We start from the raw sequence: 16,766 nt of genomic DNA, 5'->3' as shown, positions 1-16,766 counted from the left end.
TGGGGGGTGGAGTAGCAGTGTGTGTGGGGTGTGTGTGTATGTATGTGGGGGTGGAGTAGCAGTGTGTGTGTGTGTGTGCATGTGTGTGGTGTATGGGGGGTGGAGTAGCTGTGTGTGTGTGTGGTGTATGGGGGTGGAGTAGCAGTGTGTGTGGGGTGTGTGTGTGTGTATGTGGGGGTGGAGTAGCAGTGTGTGTGGGGTGTGTGTGTGGGGGTGGGGTAGCAGTGTATGTGGGTGTGTGTGTTTTTGTGTGTGTGTGGTGGAGTAGCAGTGTGTGTGTGTGTATGAGGTGTGTGTGGTGTATGTGCAGGGGTGGAGTAGCAGTGTGTGTGGGGTGTCTGTGTGTGTGTGTGTGTGTATATGTGGGGGTGGAGTAGCAGTGTGAGTGTGTGGGGGGTTGTGTATGTGGGGAGTGGAGTAGCAGCTTGTGCATGTGTGTGTGTGTGTGTGGTGTATGTGGGGGTGGAGTAGCAGCGTGTGCATGTGGGGGGGAGTGTGTGTGTGTGTACGTGTGTGTATGCATGTGTGTGTGTGCGTCCCCTTCCCTTTTAGAGGAAACACTCCTTGTGCAAATCAGGGAGCCGAGTCAGGACATGCTCCTGAGCAAAGCCAAGGGAAGGTGCAGCCATCTCCCCAGAAAAGACCAGCGTGCACAGCCAGGGAGTTCATGCCGAGGAGCAGGCTGAGCTTTGATCAGGAAAATGGCCCCACAGGACTGGAGGGACCCTCACATGGGGCTCAAATGCTGGCATAGGCAGCTTGGCTCGAGCCCGCTGTGCAGGGACTGAGCTAAGGAGGTGTGCTGCTCTCCTGGAGGAACGGGAGCCCAACCAGAGGAAATCAAGCCACTCAGCAAAGTGTGCGCGTCCCCCAATAATGAGCTTCAGAGAGGGCCTTGTGCATCTCAGCCATTCCACCCACATCTCGTTCTGCAGGGGCTGCGGCTGCTAAAACGATGCCGCTCTCCTAGGATGACAGGAGAGACTTGATGAGGAGGGCATCAGAGCCGAGTGCTGGGCGGGCGACGCACTTGACCCGAGCAGCTTGGAGAATCTGAGCCCTGATTAGTAAACGGGGAGAGACAGAAGTGCCGTGGTGTTTGAGATGGGGTCTTTAAGCACTGGGTGCCGCCTCGGATCTCCTAATTGTGGTGGGAAATAAGCGATGCCTTGGATCAGGAGGAGGATGCAGGGGACAACTAAGGAGGGAGGATTTCTGCTGCCTCATTCAGAACCATTTCTCTGCCGAGTATGCTGTTGGGCTCGGGGACACAGAAGGAAGAAGATGGCACCTGCTGTCCTGAAAACCGCAGGGGGGCTGTGGGGGCAATGTGCAGGGAGGGGGGCCGTGGAGGGGAAGCCCGAGCGAGGGCTGGCCGCAGGGTGGGGTGGCGCTGGACGGAGGCGAGGCTCTTGAGGCAGAGGGAGTTGGGGTGAAGTGAGGGAGGCCCTCCCGGTGACTCGAGAGTTTGCAGTGACCCGAGGCTGGGCAGGGAGAAGAGACAAGGCTGTGGAGGTGACACTGGAGCTCATCTCTGGTGCCCAGTGGAGTCTGAACCCAATTCTGAAGGCTGAGGGCGGCCAGAGGTGGATTCAGTAGAGGAGAGACATGGTCACATTTGCCCTTTTAGGAAGATCCTTCTGCAAGATGGGCCTGAGCCTCAGGGGCAGGCTGTAGGCAGGAGACCAGATGGGTGGCTTTTGGTGCCATTGAGGACGTAAGGCGTAGAGAAGCAGGGTGGGGAAGGGCAGAGTCTCCCAAATGTGGTGACTGATTGGGCCACTCGAGTGCTAATGACTTGGCCTCCTGGAGACTGGGTGGTGTCCTTCCACGAAGACCTGAAGGCACCAACAGAGCAGGTTTCAGCTTTGGGCTTGCTGAATTTGGGGTGCTTAGGAGCTGTCCAGGTAACGATGTCCAGAGGGAGGTGGAGCCTTGGACGAGGCCCTGGCAGGAGGCTTGGCTGTGGGAGCAGCCAGTTCCCTCACTGGAGATGTGGACTTGGATGGGTTCACCCAGGGCCAGTTATGAAGACAGAATAGTCCAGGTGGAGGAGGACAGAGACCTGGGCACTTTGGAGCTTAGAGGATGAGCAGAAAAGGGCCCCCTGGGCCCCAGAACAGGTTGGGAGGAAAGGCAGAGGTGGGGCTGGGGACAGTGAGTGTCCCAGGGTCCTGTACATGTCATGCCTAGGGAAAGGAGGGACAGTGTTAAGTACCACAGGAATGAGGGCCCACCAGTCAGGTCGGGGAGCTGCCAGCGACTCTGGCCACAGAGAAGGAGCAGTGTTGGCTGAATGATGTAACTGGATGCCAGGGATGAAGGAGAGGTGAAGAGGGACCCAGGCAGCAAGCCAGGGAGAGGGGAGGAGGCCATTAAGGTGCAAGGAGAGGGAGTTCTCCTTGAGCTGGGAGACTCCAGTCTTTTGTCCTTCAGTGAAGCGTTGGCAGTGGGAGAGGAAAGAGCCAGGTGGGGGTCACCCAGTGCTGGGGCCTGGGGGGCTTGTGGGAAAGGAGGACAAAGAGGGCCAGTGGAGGTGGACGTGACTGAAGAGAAGCACACAGATTTCCATTGAACGGAAGGAACGTGAAGCCAGGGAAGGGCTGGGGGACTGAGAGAAAGCCAGAGGCCGGGACCTGGAGGGCGTGTTGGGGCAGGAGGTAGGAGGTTCTGGGTGCTGAACCTGCGGGTGGCTGAAGGACAGTAGCAGGTCCAGGAAGAGCTACGGGAGTTTGGAAATGGTCGCGCTGCAGTGCCCGGCTGGGGAGTCCTTCCAGGTACCCGGTGTGGCCAGAGGCTTGGAGGCAGTGACAGGAGGAGAGGTTGCAATGACAGCACCCTGATGAGGTGTGACACCTGGATCTGGTGTACTGTTCCTCTCTCTGAAGGACCTGTGCTGGTCAGGGTTCCCCAGAGAACAGAAGCAGGGTGTGTGTGGCGGACGCAGAGGGATGGACAGGAAAGGAATGAAGCTACTGTTTAAGTATACCCGTCCTGAGGGTTCACTGTGGTGGCCACTGTTGGCCCGCCCTGCGGTGGCGGTAAACACACCCGCAGCCGGGAACCCACACCACTGCCTGTGTCCAGGGCTTTTTCATCTGGTGAAACTGTTATGGTGTGGCCCTGAGGTGTCCCCAGAAGCTCACAGTGAGACAATTTAAGAAGGTGCAGGGAGAAATGACTGGGTCAGTGAATTAACCTCTGATGGGATGAACTGGTGGTGGCTGGAGGCAGGTGGGGTGTGGCTGGAGGAGGTGGCTCACTGGGAGCATGGCTGTGGGGTAGATGTTTTGTATCTCCCTCTGCTTCCTGATCCCCATGTGAGCTGCTTCCCTCTGCCACGCTCTCCTGCCATGACAGTCAGCCTGACCTTGGGCCCCAAGGAGATGGAGGGGCCTTCCATGGACCAAACCTCTTCCTCCCTGCAGCTGAGCTGGTCTGAGCCTTGTCACAGCAGTGAAGAGCTGACGGACACAGACTGGGACTCCATGCTCATCCCTCGGCTCCTCAGTCCCCCATCTCTCGCCCCCGCAGCCCCCGACCGTTTCCTCTCTACGCATCTGACTGCTACAGGCACCTCGCCTGAGCAGAATTGCCCTCTGTGTCCTTTTGGGGCCGCCTTATTGTACTTAGTGTGACGTCTTGGAGTCTCACCCATATTGCATCATACGGCTCAGTTTCCTTCCCTCCCAACAGGTGCCCTTGTGTGGCACTGTGTGTCCATCTCTTTCTGTTTGCCCATTCATCCCCTGATGGGTGGGCCGAGTATGTGCTGCCCCATTTTATCTCATTGTGAGTAATGACACAGGTGTCCAAGATGTCTCCTAGACCCTACATCCTCTCAGCTCCTTGGAGTTCCTGGATCATGTGCTAATTCCCCAGTCAGCTCTCCCGGGATGGCTGGTGGCACTGCCACTGCACTCTCACCGACGCGCACAAGTGTCCCAAGTTCCCCTCGTCCTCTCTGACACTGTGTTTAGTTTTGATAGTAGCTGTCTTCATGGGCGTGAGGTGGGCCTTACTGTGGTCTTATTGTTTGTATTTCTCTCCTGATGAATGATGTTGAGCCAAGAGCAAACTACTTTAAGGAATTGGCTCACACAGTGGGCAAGGCTAGGGCATCTAAAATCCATAGGTCCTTAGGCAGCCTGGAGGCCTGGGGGAGCGCTGATGTGGCAGCTCTAGTCTGAGGACCACCTGATGGCAGAAACCCCTCTCCCAGGGACCTCAGTGTTATGTCTTTCAATGGATTGTATGAGGCCTGCCCACACCATGGAAGATGGACCAAAATGTCAGTCTTGTCTAGGATGATACTTGACCAAATGTCTGGGTGCTGTGGCTCAGCCAAAAGGACTCATCAGATTAACTGTCATAGGCCGTCAGATGTCCTAGGTGACTGACATGTCCCTGATGGGGACAGTGTGTCAGAGAGAGGGAAGAGTCTCTCTCCTTGTTGGAGGAAAAGTGAGGTGGTTGGCCGTGGGGTTACCTTGGGCCATAGGAAGTAGGTGGGGTCTTCTGGGGCCTTCACTACCATGATGACAGTGTTCATGGTCATTTCCAGGCTCAGACATGGGGGCTGTTTTGTAGGTCAGTTTCTGAAGAGGAGCCCCCTGTCTCCTGTTGGTTGGGTTGGTGTGGCTTGGCTGGAGATGCCCGTGTCCATGGGAAAGCTTGTGCCACCAGAGCCCGTGGAATCAGGCCGCAGCCAAGGGGAGACAGCTTTTCCCACATGTGACTTCCCTTGCAGATTACCTGGCACCTGGGAACCACCGTTGGAAAATGCCTGCTAAGTGGCCAGGCCATACTCCAGCTTTCTGCATGGTACCCTTTGCCTTTTCTCTCTGAGAATGTAGTCTTTGGGGGTACACTCATAGGGCTTGGTGCCAACCAACAAGGGTGTGGCCAGTGACGTCCAATGTGGCCACCAGGGCCCGGGGAGGTGTGCACATTCTGGAAGTGAAGGGGAAGGGGACACGGAGGTCCCATTCTGAGTTTGCTCACGGAAGCGAAACATGTCAGGGTTTAAAGGGCAGATGCTCCAAGAGCTGGGCGCTGTGTTTGGAAGTGGGTTTGGTGTCATGTGATTGTGACAGGGTTGATAAGGTGGTTACAGAAAGGCTCCTGCCCCCCACCCCTGCTGCAGCAGGGCAAGGATGGTGTGAAGGTGGGGTGCACACCATCAGTCCCAGGGGTGTCCCCACCCCCATCAGTCCCAGGGGTGTCCTCACATGCGCCTGCCCCGGGGTGCAGCGAGTGCTTTCTGATTCACGCCCCCCCATCCCCTGGACTCCTCAGGCTTCTTCCCCTCCATGTGGCTTCCCGTACCCGGGGAGCTTGGGCATGGCTGGAGTAGGGAACCTCGCTAGGAGAACACTGGATCTCTCATCTGTCAAGGCTCTTCGTTAACATGAACTCTTGCCTTGTACAACATCTGAAAATTAAAGAAGAAGAATCTGCGTGACAGGAACTTCCAGAGCCTGAGGGAGCCTTGGGTCCAGGGCTCACCTTGCTGCGTCTCTGAACAGGCTGGCAGAGATTGCTTCCAGAAGGTGATGGAGAGGGAAACAAGGGGAGCCCCCTGCCTCTGTGCTCAGAAGAGCTCTCACTACTGCTCTGGACCTTGCGAGTTGGACCCCGTGACCCCTCTCTAAAGCCAGTTTGCAGCTCCCCTCCCCTGCCCTCCTGCGCACCTGAGCTCGCCTGTCACAGCCCTGTAGGGACATCCTTACTTCTGACAGGACCCAACAAACAAGGGCTGGGCCCTTAGCTCAGGCCCCTGGGTACCTGCCCAGCTGTCTTGAACACATATAGGTACCTTCTACACCCAACCCCTTTCTGGTCCTGGATTCTGCCCCAACCCTGAGGGATGGTGGGGCCACAGGGCCCGGCCAAGTACAGAAGGGCCACAGGGCCTTGGCATGGCTGTGGGCAGGCCTGGCCCCTCTCTGCTTGAGGTCCTTCAGTTGAGAGGTTTCTAATGAATCTTCAAGGGACCCCACAACCAGAAGAGTACCCTGTACAGATTCACAGCCAGGACACCTGGGACTTTGCCCACATGCCCTCCTGGGGACAGGGAGCTGGCTTCTGCATACCCACATTCTAGAGTCCTAGGTGGGCCTGTGGAAAGGGTCTGAGTCAGGTCTCTGCTTCCTTTCCTCCATGAGAACAGCCTCACTGTGAATCTGTCTCTCCCTCAGCACTGGGAGAGGGGGAAAATGGTTTGGATTTCTTTTGAGCCCCCTTGGGCACTGATTGAAATTGATCAAGACCTTAAGTTAGCTCTCCTGTGGACATACTTCTTAAACATGGAGCATTTCTTATTGCTTACTGACTAGATTTTAAAAAGAGGTTCATCATTTCTGGGCCCCAGATCTGGGGCCCCCCAGCAATGGATTCTGAGGCATTTTGCAGTTTTCATGCCATCTACTCCTCCTTCCCTGAGTGTCTTTGAAACCTAGAATTTGTATCCTGCTAGACTGGCCTCACTTAGCTATCTTCACAGCCGGCTCTGCAGCCTGGGATTGGAAAATGTGCCTGAGCCTGTGTATTCTGTGGTGTAGCAATGGGGCAGGAAGCCAGGCTCTGAGCTTGCCTCTCCCATCCCTGGTGCTGGCTCTGGCCATTGCCTTGTGCTCACCCCCAAAGCACAGAGTACTTTCCACCCACCCAAAGCTGCAGGAAGGAAGGAGCATGCGGCCATCCGCAGGGTGCAGACATTCAGGTGTCCTGTGGTTTGGACATGCTGTCTGGGGTCTGGGGACCACAGTGGGAACTGGTTTGGTCTCGTCTCCCAGGCACAGGAGCTAGACGTCTGTGCCCTTTCTCCCCACCATCCACACTTGGGCCCCTTGCTCTGCTCATCTTCTGCCCTGCTGGACATCAGGTTTCTGAGGAGTGACACAGATACACCTTAAGGAAGATGCTCAGAATTTCAGTTCTCTGTCTTTCCAGCACATTCTGAGCATTTGTACATATCAGGCAAGAAATCAGACTTAAGGGCTTTTTCAAAGACCTACCTCCCTATAGAGACCAACAAAAATAGTGCTGGTCCTCATAGCAATGACTACTGCGTTGATATTGTTTGCTAGCAACTGAATAATCAGCAAATAAATTAAGGTAACCGGTGTCCGCCCATGTAGGAAAGGCGAGCCGTTTTGGCTATGAAGGATAGAGTCCTGGCTGTGCTGGGGAGCAGGGTCCTAGGTGGGCCTGTGGGAAGGGTCTAAATCAAGGGAAAGCTCTAGAAGTCTGGCCCTGGTCACAGGGGAGGTACAAAAGGAGGAGAACTGAAGGGGTGGAGGGGAACTGGAGGCAGCCTGGGTCTTTTCATTAGGCTGTACATTGCCTTTTGGGGGACTCTGGAAGGTTCTCCCACCTGATCCTTACAGGGGGCCTGGAGCTGGGCACAGCGAGGCCATTTTAACAGTTCTGCAGATGGAGGCACTGAGGTGTCGGTAGTGTGAGTTACACACAGTGTCACGTGGGCTACGTGGCTGGAGCACTCCTTGCTTCTGAAATCCCCTGGGACTTCTCTCGACCCAGAGTACAGAAGCCTTGAGGACCCTGTTCCCAGAAGGCTCTTGCCTCTCCCGCTTCCCCAGGAGTCACCTGCCTCGGCTGGGGGCTGACTGACAGCTGCCTCTGGCTGCAGCTGGCCCTGGCCTGGGTGGGGAGGTCACTGTGTGTGCTGCAGGCTGGCCTCTTCCTTCTCAGCTGCAAGAGCCAGAGGATGTTAAAAAATTTCCCTGAGTAGCCAGCTCCAGGACTGTGCTGGGAGGGGTGGCATGTGCTGGGGCCCTGCAGGCACGCTGGTGAGGTGCCGGGGGAGAGGGAGCAGCTGCCAGGCTCCAGATGGCCAAGACCCCAGGGGACCTCCTGGGTCACCATCCAGTCAATGCTGTGACACCCACCAGCGGCCCAGAGCCAGTCGATAGCCATCCTCATCTCCCGGCAGCCTCGGAAGTGGATTTACAACGACATGATAAAAATGAGGCTGTGTGATCAATGGATCCCTGGACGTCTCCTCCAGGAGACACCGACGTATATTGTAACAAAACTTTATTTTCCTCTGAAAATTGCCTACATGATTAATATGGCCCGACACAGCCCAAGCTGTTCCGAATAAAAAACAGCCTTTCCTGGCTTCCTCCTCGGGCTGCCCCCACCCGCAGCCCTTCCTCTCCTTCCTCGGTTCTCCCTGCTCAGGGAGCTCTGTGTGGCTCTCACGGGGAGGGTGCTACTTGGCTTTGTTCCAGGCTGGCACTGCAGTGGCTGAGACTGAGCATGAACAAGATCCAGGGCTATCTGGACCCAGCAGTGCTCCTGGGACAGCTGTGACAGGGCTCCCAGCTCACTCCTCCCCACACCACCTGCCACACACCAGAGGGCACAGCCCAGGTCCAGCCTGCCTGGGGCAGAGGGATCCTGCCCTCTAACTCTGTCCTCGAGCTGCTGTGGTGGCCTGGTGCTCCTGCCCTGGAGGTCTGGAAGGTTTCGGAAGAGTGGCCCTGGGCAGCACACTCCCCAGGCAGAGGCCCCTGCCTCTGCTGGATGTTGGCAGATGTGTGTCCCCTCTGGAGTGGCATCTCCGGGAGGGAAGGCAGCACTGTTGAGTGCTGGGCCCACCAAGGGCCCAGATGTGGGAGGAATAGACCCTGGAGCTCAGATCTGAGAGCAGACAGTGCATTTTGGAGGTGAGAAAAGTACTGTTGCATGAGCGGGGAGCCGGACTGGGAAAGGGGGAAGTCCCAGAGCGTGTTAGGCCGACTGCCACCGTGGGGCTGGGGACATGCTCTCCAGAGGAGGGTCCTGGGTATTCTTGCTTCCATTCCAGCAGTCCTTGGGCGGGGGCTCTGGGCCCAGGGGTCATTGCCTAGGTGGAGCATAGAGTGTTCAGTTCAGGACACGCGGGCTCCAGAAGTGGGCTCTGGGCAGGCATGCACCAAAGCTGGGCCAGGAGATATGGGGTGCGAGGGGGATACGGGTAGGACAGGTGGGGATGGACCGGAGACTGATGCTTCCCCTTTGCTTTGGGGAGACAGACATGGAAAAGAGGACCTGAACCCTGAGTACTCCCCTCCCTGGGTTTCACTCTCAGTTCTTAGACAAGGGAGGCCTGGAGGGACCCATGGTGCTGGCCTTGGGAGCGCTGTGTGACGGAGTGGCTGGATCCTCCCGTGTCCAGTGGTGCAGCACGACCTTCCCGCTTCTTCTGACCGGCTTCCCCTTCTCTGTCCCCAGGTGTAAGGAGCTCAAGTACTCCAAGGAGCTGCCCCAGATCTCCATCATCTTCATCTTCGTGAACGAGGCTCTGTCGGTGATCCTGCGCTCGGTGCACAGTGCCGTCAACCACACGCCCACACACCTACTCAAGGAGATCATCCTGGTGGACGACAACAGTGACGAAGGTAGGCCCAGCTGCCTGCGGTGGCCCGTGTCACCTGGATGGAGGTGCCACCTTCCTTCCCAGGATTGCTCCTGGGAGAGTCTGGGCTGATGCTGGTTCCTTACTGCTGGACTTCCTGGGCCAGGGTCTAGAGCAGTCTCCCTTTCTCTTACCTAAAAGAGTGATGGTGAAGGCCTGAATACCTCCGACCCCCGCTCCATTGTTCTTTTCTAAGAAGTGGATAACTAATCCTGTCCTGTTCAGGAACTGCTCATCTCAATCAGAATGGCCTTCTGGGCCATTGGGCCCAAAGCACCATGGGTCAGAGAGAGCGGTGTTTGTAGGTCGTTTGGAATTCAGCACTACTGGGAGCAGTCGATCAATTTAAAAAATGAAACAAGCAAATACCAGGTGGCAAAGCCAAATTTCCCTGGAGGTCCTGGGAGATGAGGTGCGCAGTGAGGAAGGTGGGCATTGCGGAGCGGGCCTCTCTGTTGGTGCCTGGCCCGTGTAGGCACTGTGCCTGCTTCAGGGAGGAAGCCTGCAAGCTCTCCACAGCCAGGACAGCCAGCAGTGAGCCCGCCTGACGGCCGGGTGCTGCCTCTGAGCAGCCGCAGGACAAGGAGAGAACACCCCTGCTTCCAGCGTGCTAAGCAGAAGGGTCACCCCGCCAGGCACTGGGGTGGGGAAGAGGGCAGCTGTGGGGGTCCTGTTTACATCCCGGTCACCTTCAGGAGCCGAGGCCGCTCTGCCCCTTCTGACCGCCCGCTGTTCCCGGGGGCCTCGAGTACCAAGCTGGGCACTCTGCCTTCTCTGGACCTCAGGTGGCTTGTAGACGCTGTCACTGGTGCACTCTCTTCCCTGGTGTCTTCCTTCATGTTGGGCCATCTTATTATCCATGAGACCTGACATTGGTGGTCTTCTTGGGAGGAAGAAGTTCTTCCAGGATTGAAGCTTCTGAATCATCGGGCAGGTCTCTCCTGACCTGACCTCTGCAGGTTCCGTGCTGTGCATCAGAGCTGGCCTCCGGCCACTTCAGCAGTACTCACAGGCACCTCCTGAGACCCCTGGCCTGTGCCCCTCCTGGGACCCCGTCCTGTACCCATCCTGCTGGCTGAGTCCTGCTGGTTCTCAGGTGTCCCCAGTGTGTCCCCTCCTTGCAGCCCCTGAGGGCGTCCCTTCTGGCCATAGTGCTCACTAGCTGTGACTTTGGGGCGTCTCCTCAGCTGGGCTCCCCGTGCTTGGTGGACTTTGCTTCAGGGCCTAGCTGGTGGACCTTCAGTGAGTCTCACCCAGTGAGGAGATGGGTGAGGAAGCCCAGGAGGCGGGGGCTGCAGCCATGCAGCTGGAGGTGGCACAGACAGCTGGAAACCCTGAGCTGGTGACTGCTAGTTAGGCTGCACTGGGCTGAGGATCCCGCTGGGTGCCTCCCTGAGAGGAAGCTCATCAGGGCCAGCAGAGGAGAGCTGGGAAGGCCAGGCGGGCTGCTGGTGCAGGCCAGCACTTGGTGCCCTGTGCTCAGCAGGGGTCTTGGGCTGGGCTGTCCTGGAAGCAGACCCTGAAATCAAGATCTCGGTGCAGAGGGCTCATTTGGACGCAAGGACAGCACCAGGAGCTGTGGGGCTATGGGGAGCGGGGAGGGGAGGGAAGGCAGCCCCCAAAGACGGTGTGCAGCAACAGGCGCAGAACCCCAATGGGCAGTGCCAGGAGCCATGCCAGTTGCCCCAGGGTGAGCCTGCATCGGGAGCCGCGGCGCTTAGGCCCCTTCAGCACTAGGCGCTGTAGCAGCAGATGTTTCTGGGGCTCACCACGAGCAAGCTCCACTTCCAGAGCCCTGCAAGGACCAGGGGTCAGAACAGGCAGGCCCTGAGCCCACTCTGGTGCCAGTTCAGGTCTGAACAAAGACATCCGTGGTGCAGAGGGGGAGCAGAGGTCCTGGGGCCAGTCAGACCTCCAGGCCCATCCCTGTCCCCTCCGCCCTGGCCCCTCAGTACCCAGGGCCGGAGTTGGCTCTGCTAGCACCATTGCTTCCCATTTCCTGGTCTAGTCTCCATATTTTCTCCAGAATGCCTTCTCTCTAACTAGAGGAAGAATTTATTTACTTTTTATTTTATTGAGATGTGCTTTTGTACTGAGCATTATCAAGTGTTGTAAATGTTCTCATCTACGTGAAAAGCCCCCCACACCGTAATCATGGAATCAAATTCCTGCCAGATATGAGTTTTGTGTATGTAGAAAGACTAGGAGTTTATTTTCTCAAGTCTTGTCTGATAATGGTCTTTTAAAATCGCCGTGCACAGTGACCATTCCTCCCTGTGTTCTTAATAATATTCGGTTTATGCCTCTTGTGTTGGTTTCTCTGGCAGCTACCGATGGTGTCTGCACGCCCTCGATATTAGTGGTGGTGGTGATCACCATGTGATGCCCTCTTTATCTTAAAAGCATCCCTTTTTTTTTTTGCCCTGAATTTAGTTCTTCTAACATTAATATTGCCATCCTTGCCTACCTTCGGCTCAAGTTTGATTAAAACGTTACTTTTCCAGTCTAACAGTTTTGTTTTCTGAACTTAAAAGCAATGCGTGCTCTTTGCAGGAAAATATGAATATATGGAAAAGGAAATATAATGGGAAAAAGCAAACACTGAAGAAACTGGCAGGAGGCAGCTGCTCCTTCACGTGCCCTAAGCCCTCTTAAATGCCATCTTACATAGTGAAGATCACAGAGTATAAACAAGTCCATTCTCGGCTTTTCTCTTCCTGACGTATAAAGCATGATCATTTCCCATTTTATTAAAAAAGTGCGAAGGCATCATTTCAATGAGGTTAGAGTGGCCTTTCTCTGGCTGCACGAGGCCATGGTCCAGCTTGGCCCAGGGGTGGGTGAGAGGAGCCAGGTGACTCTACATCAGCCCAGATGAGACGGGACGGCTGCATTTCCCTTGTTAGGGTGCTTGGTGGTGATGATTAAGTCCCATTTCATTCAGCAGCAAATGGAAGTGGCTCAGGCAAAATGGCCAGGGCCACTGCTCAGTCGAGCGTTTGCTCACCACCCTGGTCATGTCTGGGCTGCAGGAACATCTGACAGTTCCTGCGGCTTCTTAGCTGGTGCAATTCTCTTGGGTGCTGCCACACAGTTCTCTGACTCCCCTGGGACTGTCTTGGCAGCTGCCCTTCCTGTCCCTTAGCTGCCTGCTGCCCTTGGGATGCTCAGGATTCTCAGCATCAGGACACCAGGGGAGGTGCCTGCTCTGTATGCCTTTGCCCAAATCGTGCCTTGCAGCCCAGAACTGCTCCACCCCTCCCCGTGCTCCGCACAGAGTGTCCTGACTCCTGGTGGCACCCGGGGCCTTGGAACTGGCACTCAGCTGGACCGTGGCACCTGCCCTTCTCCCCTCAGCCTTGGAAGTGGCTTCTTGCCCTCATTTCCTCTCAGCAGGAGGCTTCACCCCTAAAGACCGGAAGCCCTTCCCACTCTTACGCTGCCTCTGAGTTCTCCACCTGGGTCTTGATCTAGGTCCTCAGCCTTGTTTTGCCCCCTTTTTCTTTGGGGTTGCTGGCGAGGGGACATCCAGGTGCATGGAGCTATATGGGCCATTATGTTTTACATCCCTGTCATTATTTCATGCCTGGACATCTTTTATTTATTTTCCCTTTTCTAATTGAGGTCAAATGCATCACTGCAAAGTGTAGAATTTGGTGGCTTTCGGTGGGTTCACCACTTTCTAATTCCAGAAGATTTCTAGTGTTCCCCCAGAGAAACCCCATACCTGGTATCCCCCAAAAGCTCACATGTAAAACAGTGCAAGAAGGTTTGGAGGAGAAATGATTGGGTTATAGCCTTAACCTAACCAGTGGATTGATCTCTGATGGGATTACCTGGTGTTAATTGGAGGCAGGTGGGGTGTGGCTGGAGGAGGTGATTCACTGGAGGTGTGGCTGTGGGGTAGATATTTGTATCTGATGAGTGAAATCCCACTCTGCTTCCTGATCTTCATGTGAGCTGTTTCCCTCTGCCTCGCTCTTATGCCCTGATGTCTTGGTTCACCTTGAGCCCCAAGGGATGGAGCCAGCCTTCTATGGACTCTGAAACTCTGAGCCCCTAAACACCCTTTTCTCCTCTACAGTCGTGTTGGTTGGGTCATTTAGTCATAGCAGCATAAAAAGCTGACTAAAGCGGGTTGTTCCTACTGTTTGGCTGTTAGCAATAGTGGTGCCCTGAACACTCAGGTGTCAGTATCCGTGTGGACATGTTTTCAGTGTTCTTGGGGACATACCAGGAATGGCCTTGCTGGGTCGTGAGAGATCTAGGTTGACTCTCTGAGAAACCATTAGACTCTTTTCTGTAGCAGCAGCACCATTTCACACTCCCACCAGTGACACGCAAGGGTTCCACTTCCCCACATCCTCGACCACACTAGCTACTTTCTTTTTCTAAAACATTAAGGCCATCCTCATGGTCATGGGTTGGCATCTTGTGGTTTTGATTTGCATTTCCCTAAGACTAATTGTTCGAGCCTCTTCCCATGTGCTTATTTGCCATTGGTCTACCTTGTTTTGGAGAAATGTGCATGTGAGTCCTTTTCCTTTTTTAAACATTTGTGTCTCTATTGTTGATTTGTAATTGATTTTTATATACCCCTACTCTCCCTTATCAAAAATATTCTACAAATATTTTCGCAAGTGTGTTTGCAAATGTTTTCCCTTGTGTGGATTTTCTCCATGTTCTTGATAGTGTCCTTTGATGCACTGAAGTTTTTCATTTTGATTACAGTTTGACTATTTTTCCTTGGGGTTCTTGAACTGTTGCTGACATGTCTAAAAACCTGTGTCTTCACCCAGGTCACAAAGACTTACATCGATGTTATCTTCTAAGAGTTTTATAGTTTTAGCTCTTACATTTGGGTATTTGTCAGTTGTGAGCTAATTTTTATATATGGTTTGAGGTAGGGGGCCAAGTTCATGTTCCTCACAGGGGTGAGAGTTCTCCCACCAACATTTGCTGAAGAGACTCTTCTTGCCCAGCATCTTTGTCAAACCCATCTGGCTGTGATTGTGAGGGTTATGTCCACACTCTCACTGCTGCTTTATGACCTGGTCTATTCCTAACCCTTGATAACTGCTCTTTGGTGATACCTTTTTAAACTGGTAAATGTGAGTCCTTCATCCCTGTTCTTCTCTTTAAAAGTGATCTTGTCTGTTCTGGGTCCCTGCACACACCGTGAATCGTAGGACCCAAGCAGACATTTCTGCAGGAGAAGGTGGTTAGAAGTGTTTCAGGGAATGCGGAGGATCTACCGGCCTGGGAGTGCTTCCGTCTTGATTTTAAAATTCTGTGAACACAGACATCTCTCTGTTTAGATGGTTCTTCCTTAATCTCTTCCAACAATGTTTGATAGCTTCCAGTATCCAAGTCTCACAATTCTTTGGTTAAATTTATTTCCTAAGTATTTTATTCCTTCCGAGGCTAGGATAAACGGAATCTTTTCTTTATTTTCAGTTCAATGCTAGAGTATAAAAATACAAATCAATTTTTGCATATTGATCTTGTATCCTTTATCTTTGCTGAATTTATTAGCTCCAACAGTCCTTCCTTTGGTGGACTCCTTAAAGCTTTCTGTGTGTGTGTTGGGAGGGGTGTATGTGTGTACATATATGTATGTGTGTATGTATGCATGTGTGTGTACGTTTTTTCTGTGCACGCATGTGTGTGTAAGTGTGTATGTATGTGTGTATGTGTGTGCATCTGTGTGTGTGTATGTATGTGTATGTGTGTATGTATATATGTGTGTGCATGTGTGTGTATATGTATGTGGTATGCATGTGTGTATGAATGTGTGTATGTGTGCATGTGCGTGTATGTGTGTGTGTTTGTGTGTGTATATGTGCATATGTGTATGTGTGTGCATGTGTGTATGTATGTATGTGTGTGCATGTGTGTGTGCATGTGTATGTGTGTATGTACGTATGTGTATGTGCATGTATGTGTATGTGTGTATGTGTGTGCATATGTACATATGTGTGTGTGTGTGTATTCATGTCATTTTCAAACACTGATGATTTGCATCTCACTGTCTCATCTGGAGGTCTTTGATTTCTTTTTGTTCCACTTTTCTGGCCCCTCTAGGAACCCTGTGAAATGTGCTTATTAATACACACCTCTTCTCCTGCCAGGTTAAGGACAGGAACGCTGCCCCAGGGGCCTTCCCGAGAGTTGACAAAAGCGCCTTCTAGAGGTGACAGCTGAGTCCCGAGTAGCCCAAAAGCGTGGGCAGGCTGCCCAGAAGCTTGCAGCGGGGTCGCTATGTGCGCCGGGCACTAGATAAAAGGCAAAAATACAGCCAGATGGAGTGGCTGCCCTGTGCTTTCTGTCCTGAGTCACCAGGGCCTGCTGCCTACCCCAAGGAGGTCAAAGCAGATCACATCAAGAGAAGAGGAGTGTCCTCGGCAGACGAGGCAGCCTGTACAGGAGAAGGCCTGTGGTCAGACGTCCAGTGAGCAGGCAGGAGTGGGAGCTGGAGTCCTGAGGCACGTGTGGCCACTTACAGGGAGGCGCGTCTGCAGGAAGGACCTCTGCTGCCCGGCCTTGGCCTGTGCCCTTCTGCCCGTGCCCTTCTGCTCGCTGGGGCCTGGCCTCCCGCCTCCCTCTCCTGTGCTGCATCCATACCATCCCCTTCTGGGTCCGTGGGCCTAATTTGGTAAATCACAGCAGCTGGAAGCCTCCCTGGAAGGCCTGCAGGGTGGGGCAGTCGGGAGGCCACACATGTCTGCAGAGGCCTGTGTTTTGCGTGTGGCGTGGCCTGCTGCAGGTGGGGCGCCTTCCGGCAGAAGTGTGATGACCAGCTCCTTGCTCTTCATCTTCACTGCATGTCGGAAGAGCCCAGGTCTCCGAGTCCTAACTCTGTTCCCACTTTCTGGAAGCCTGTGGAGTCTGCAGTCTCCCCAGAGCTTTGACTCTCACAGTGATGAGCCTCCGCGGGAATCAGTCTTGAGCCATCAGACTGGACATCTGGTGGCTTCTCTCTGGAATCTAATGTCCATCAGTTTGGGGAAATTTCCTTGGGATTTTAAATGGGCAGCCCTTCCCCATTCCCTCTATTCTGAGTCAGCATCTCCCAGGATCCTGGGAACTCCCAAGGTCGACCCCTCGTTTCCTTATCTTTTCAGGTCTTTTTACTCTCTTTGTTCTTGTCAGTTTTATCTTTCCTCCCACTCTTCAGTTTTTGAAATTCTTGCTGGGACACTTTTACTTCCAAGTGACCATCTCATCTTCTGAAGGTCCTACTTGCAGCCTACTGTCCTTATTTGATGGAAGCAGTCATCTTTGCAGCCCTGGGGGACGTCCAGCCCGCCTTTGTTTTGTTTTTAGGCTTTTCCGCCAA

The 16,766-nt window shown here is 54.1% G+C and overlaps 1 protein-coding gene across 2 annotated transcripts in view; it reads left to right on the top strand.

Annotated features, from left to right (window-relative positions):
* Window positions 1-16,766, top strand: part of GALNT17 (polypeptide N-acetylgalactosaminyltransferase 17) — a 352,801-nt gene that overhangs the window by 172,977 nt on the left and 163,058 nt on the right. For both annotated transcript variants that reach the window (XM_081296841.1, XM_081296842.1), the window contains exon 3: window positions 9,244-9,410. In XM_081296841.1, the coding sequence (XP_081152967.1) occupies window positions 9,244-9,410 (167 nt within the window). The remainder of the gene's footprint in view (window positions 1-9,243; window positions 9,411-16,766) is intronic.

The sequence above is a fragment of the Spermophilus citellus genome (genome assembly GCF_964194105.1).
Source record: "Spermophilus citellus genome assembly, chromosome: 6".
NCBI lineage: Eukaryota > Metazoa > Chordata > Mammalia > Rodentia > Sciuridae > Spermophilus > Spermophilus citellus.
The sequence above is the reverse complement of the archived record's forward strand: the minus strand, read 5'-3'. Positions and strand labels throughout refer to the sequence as shown.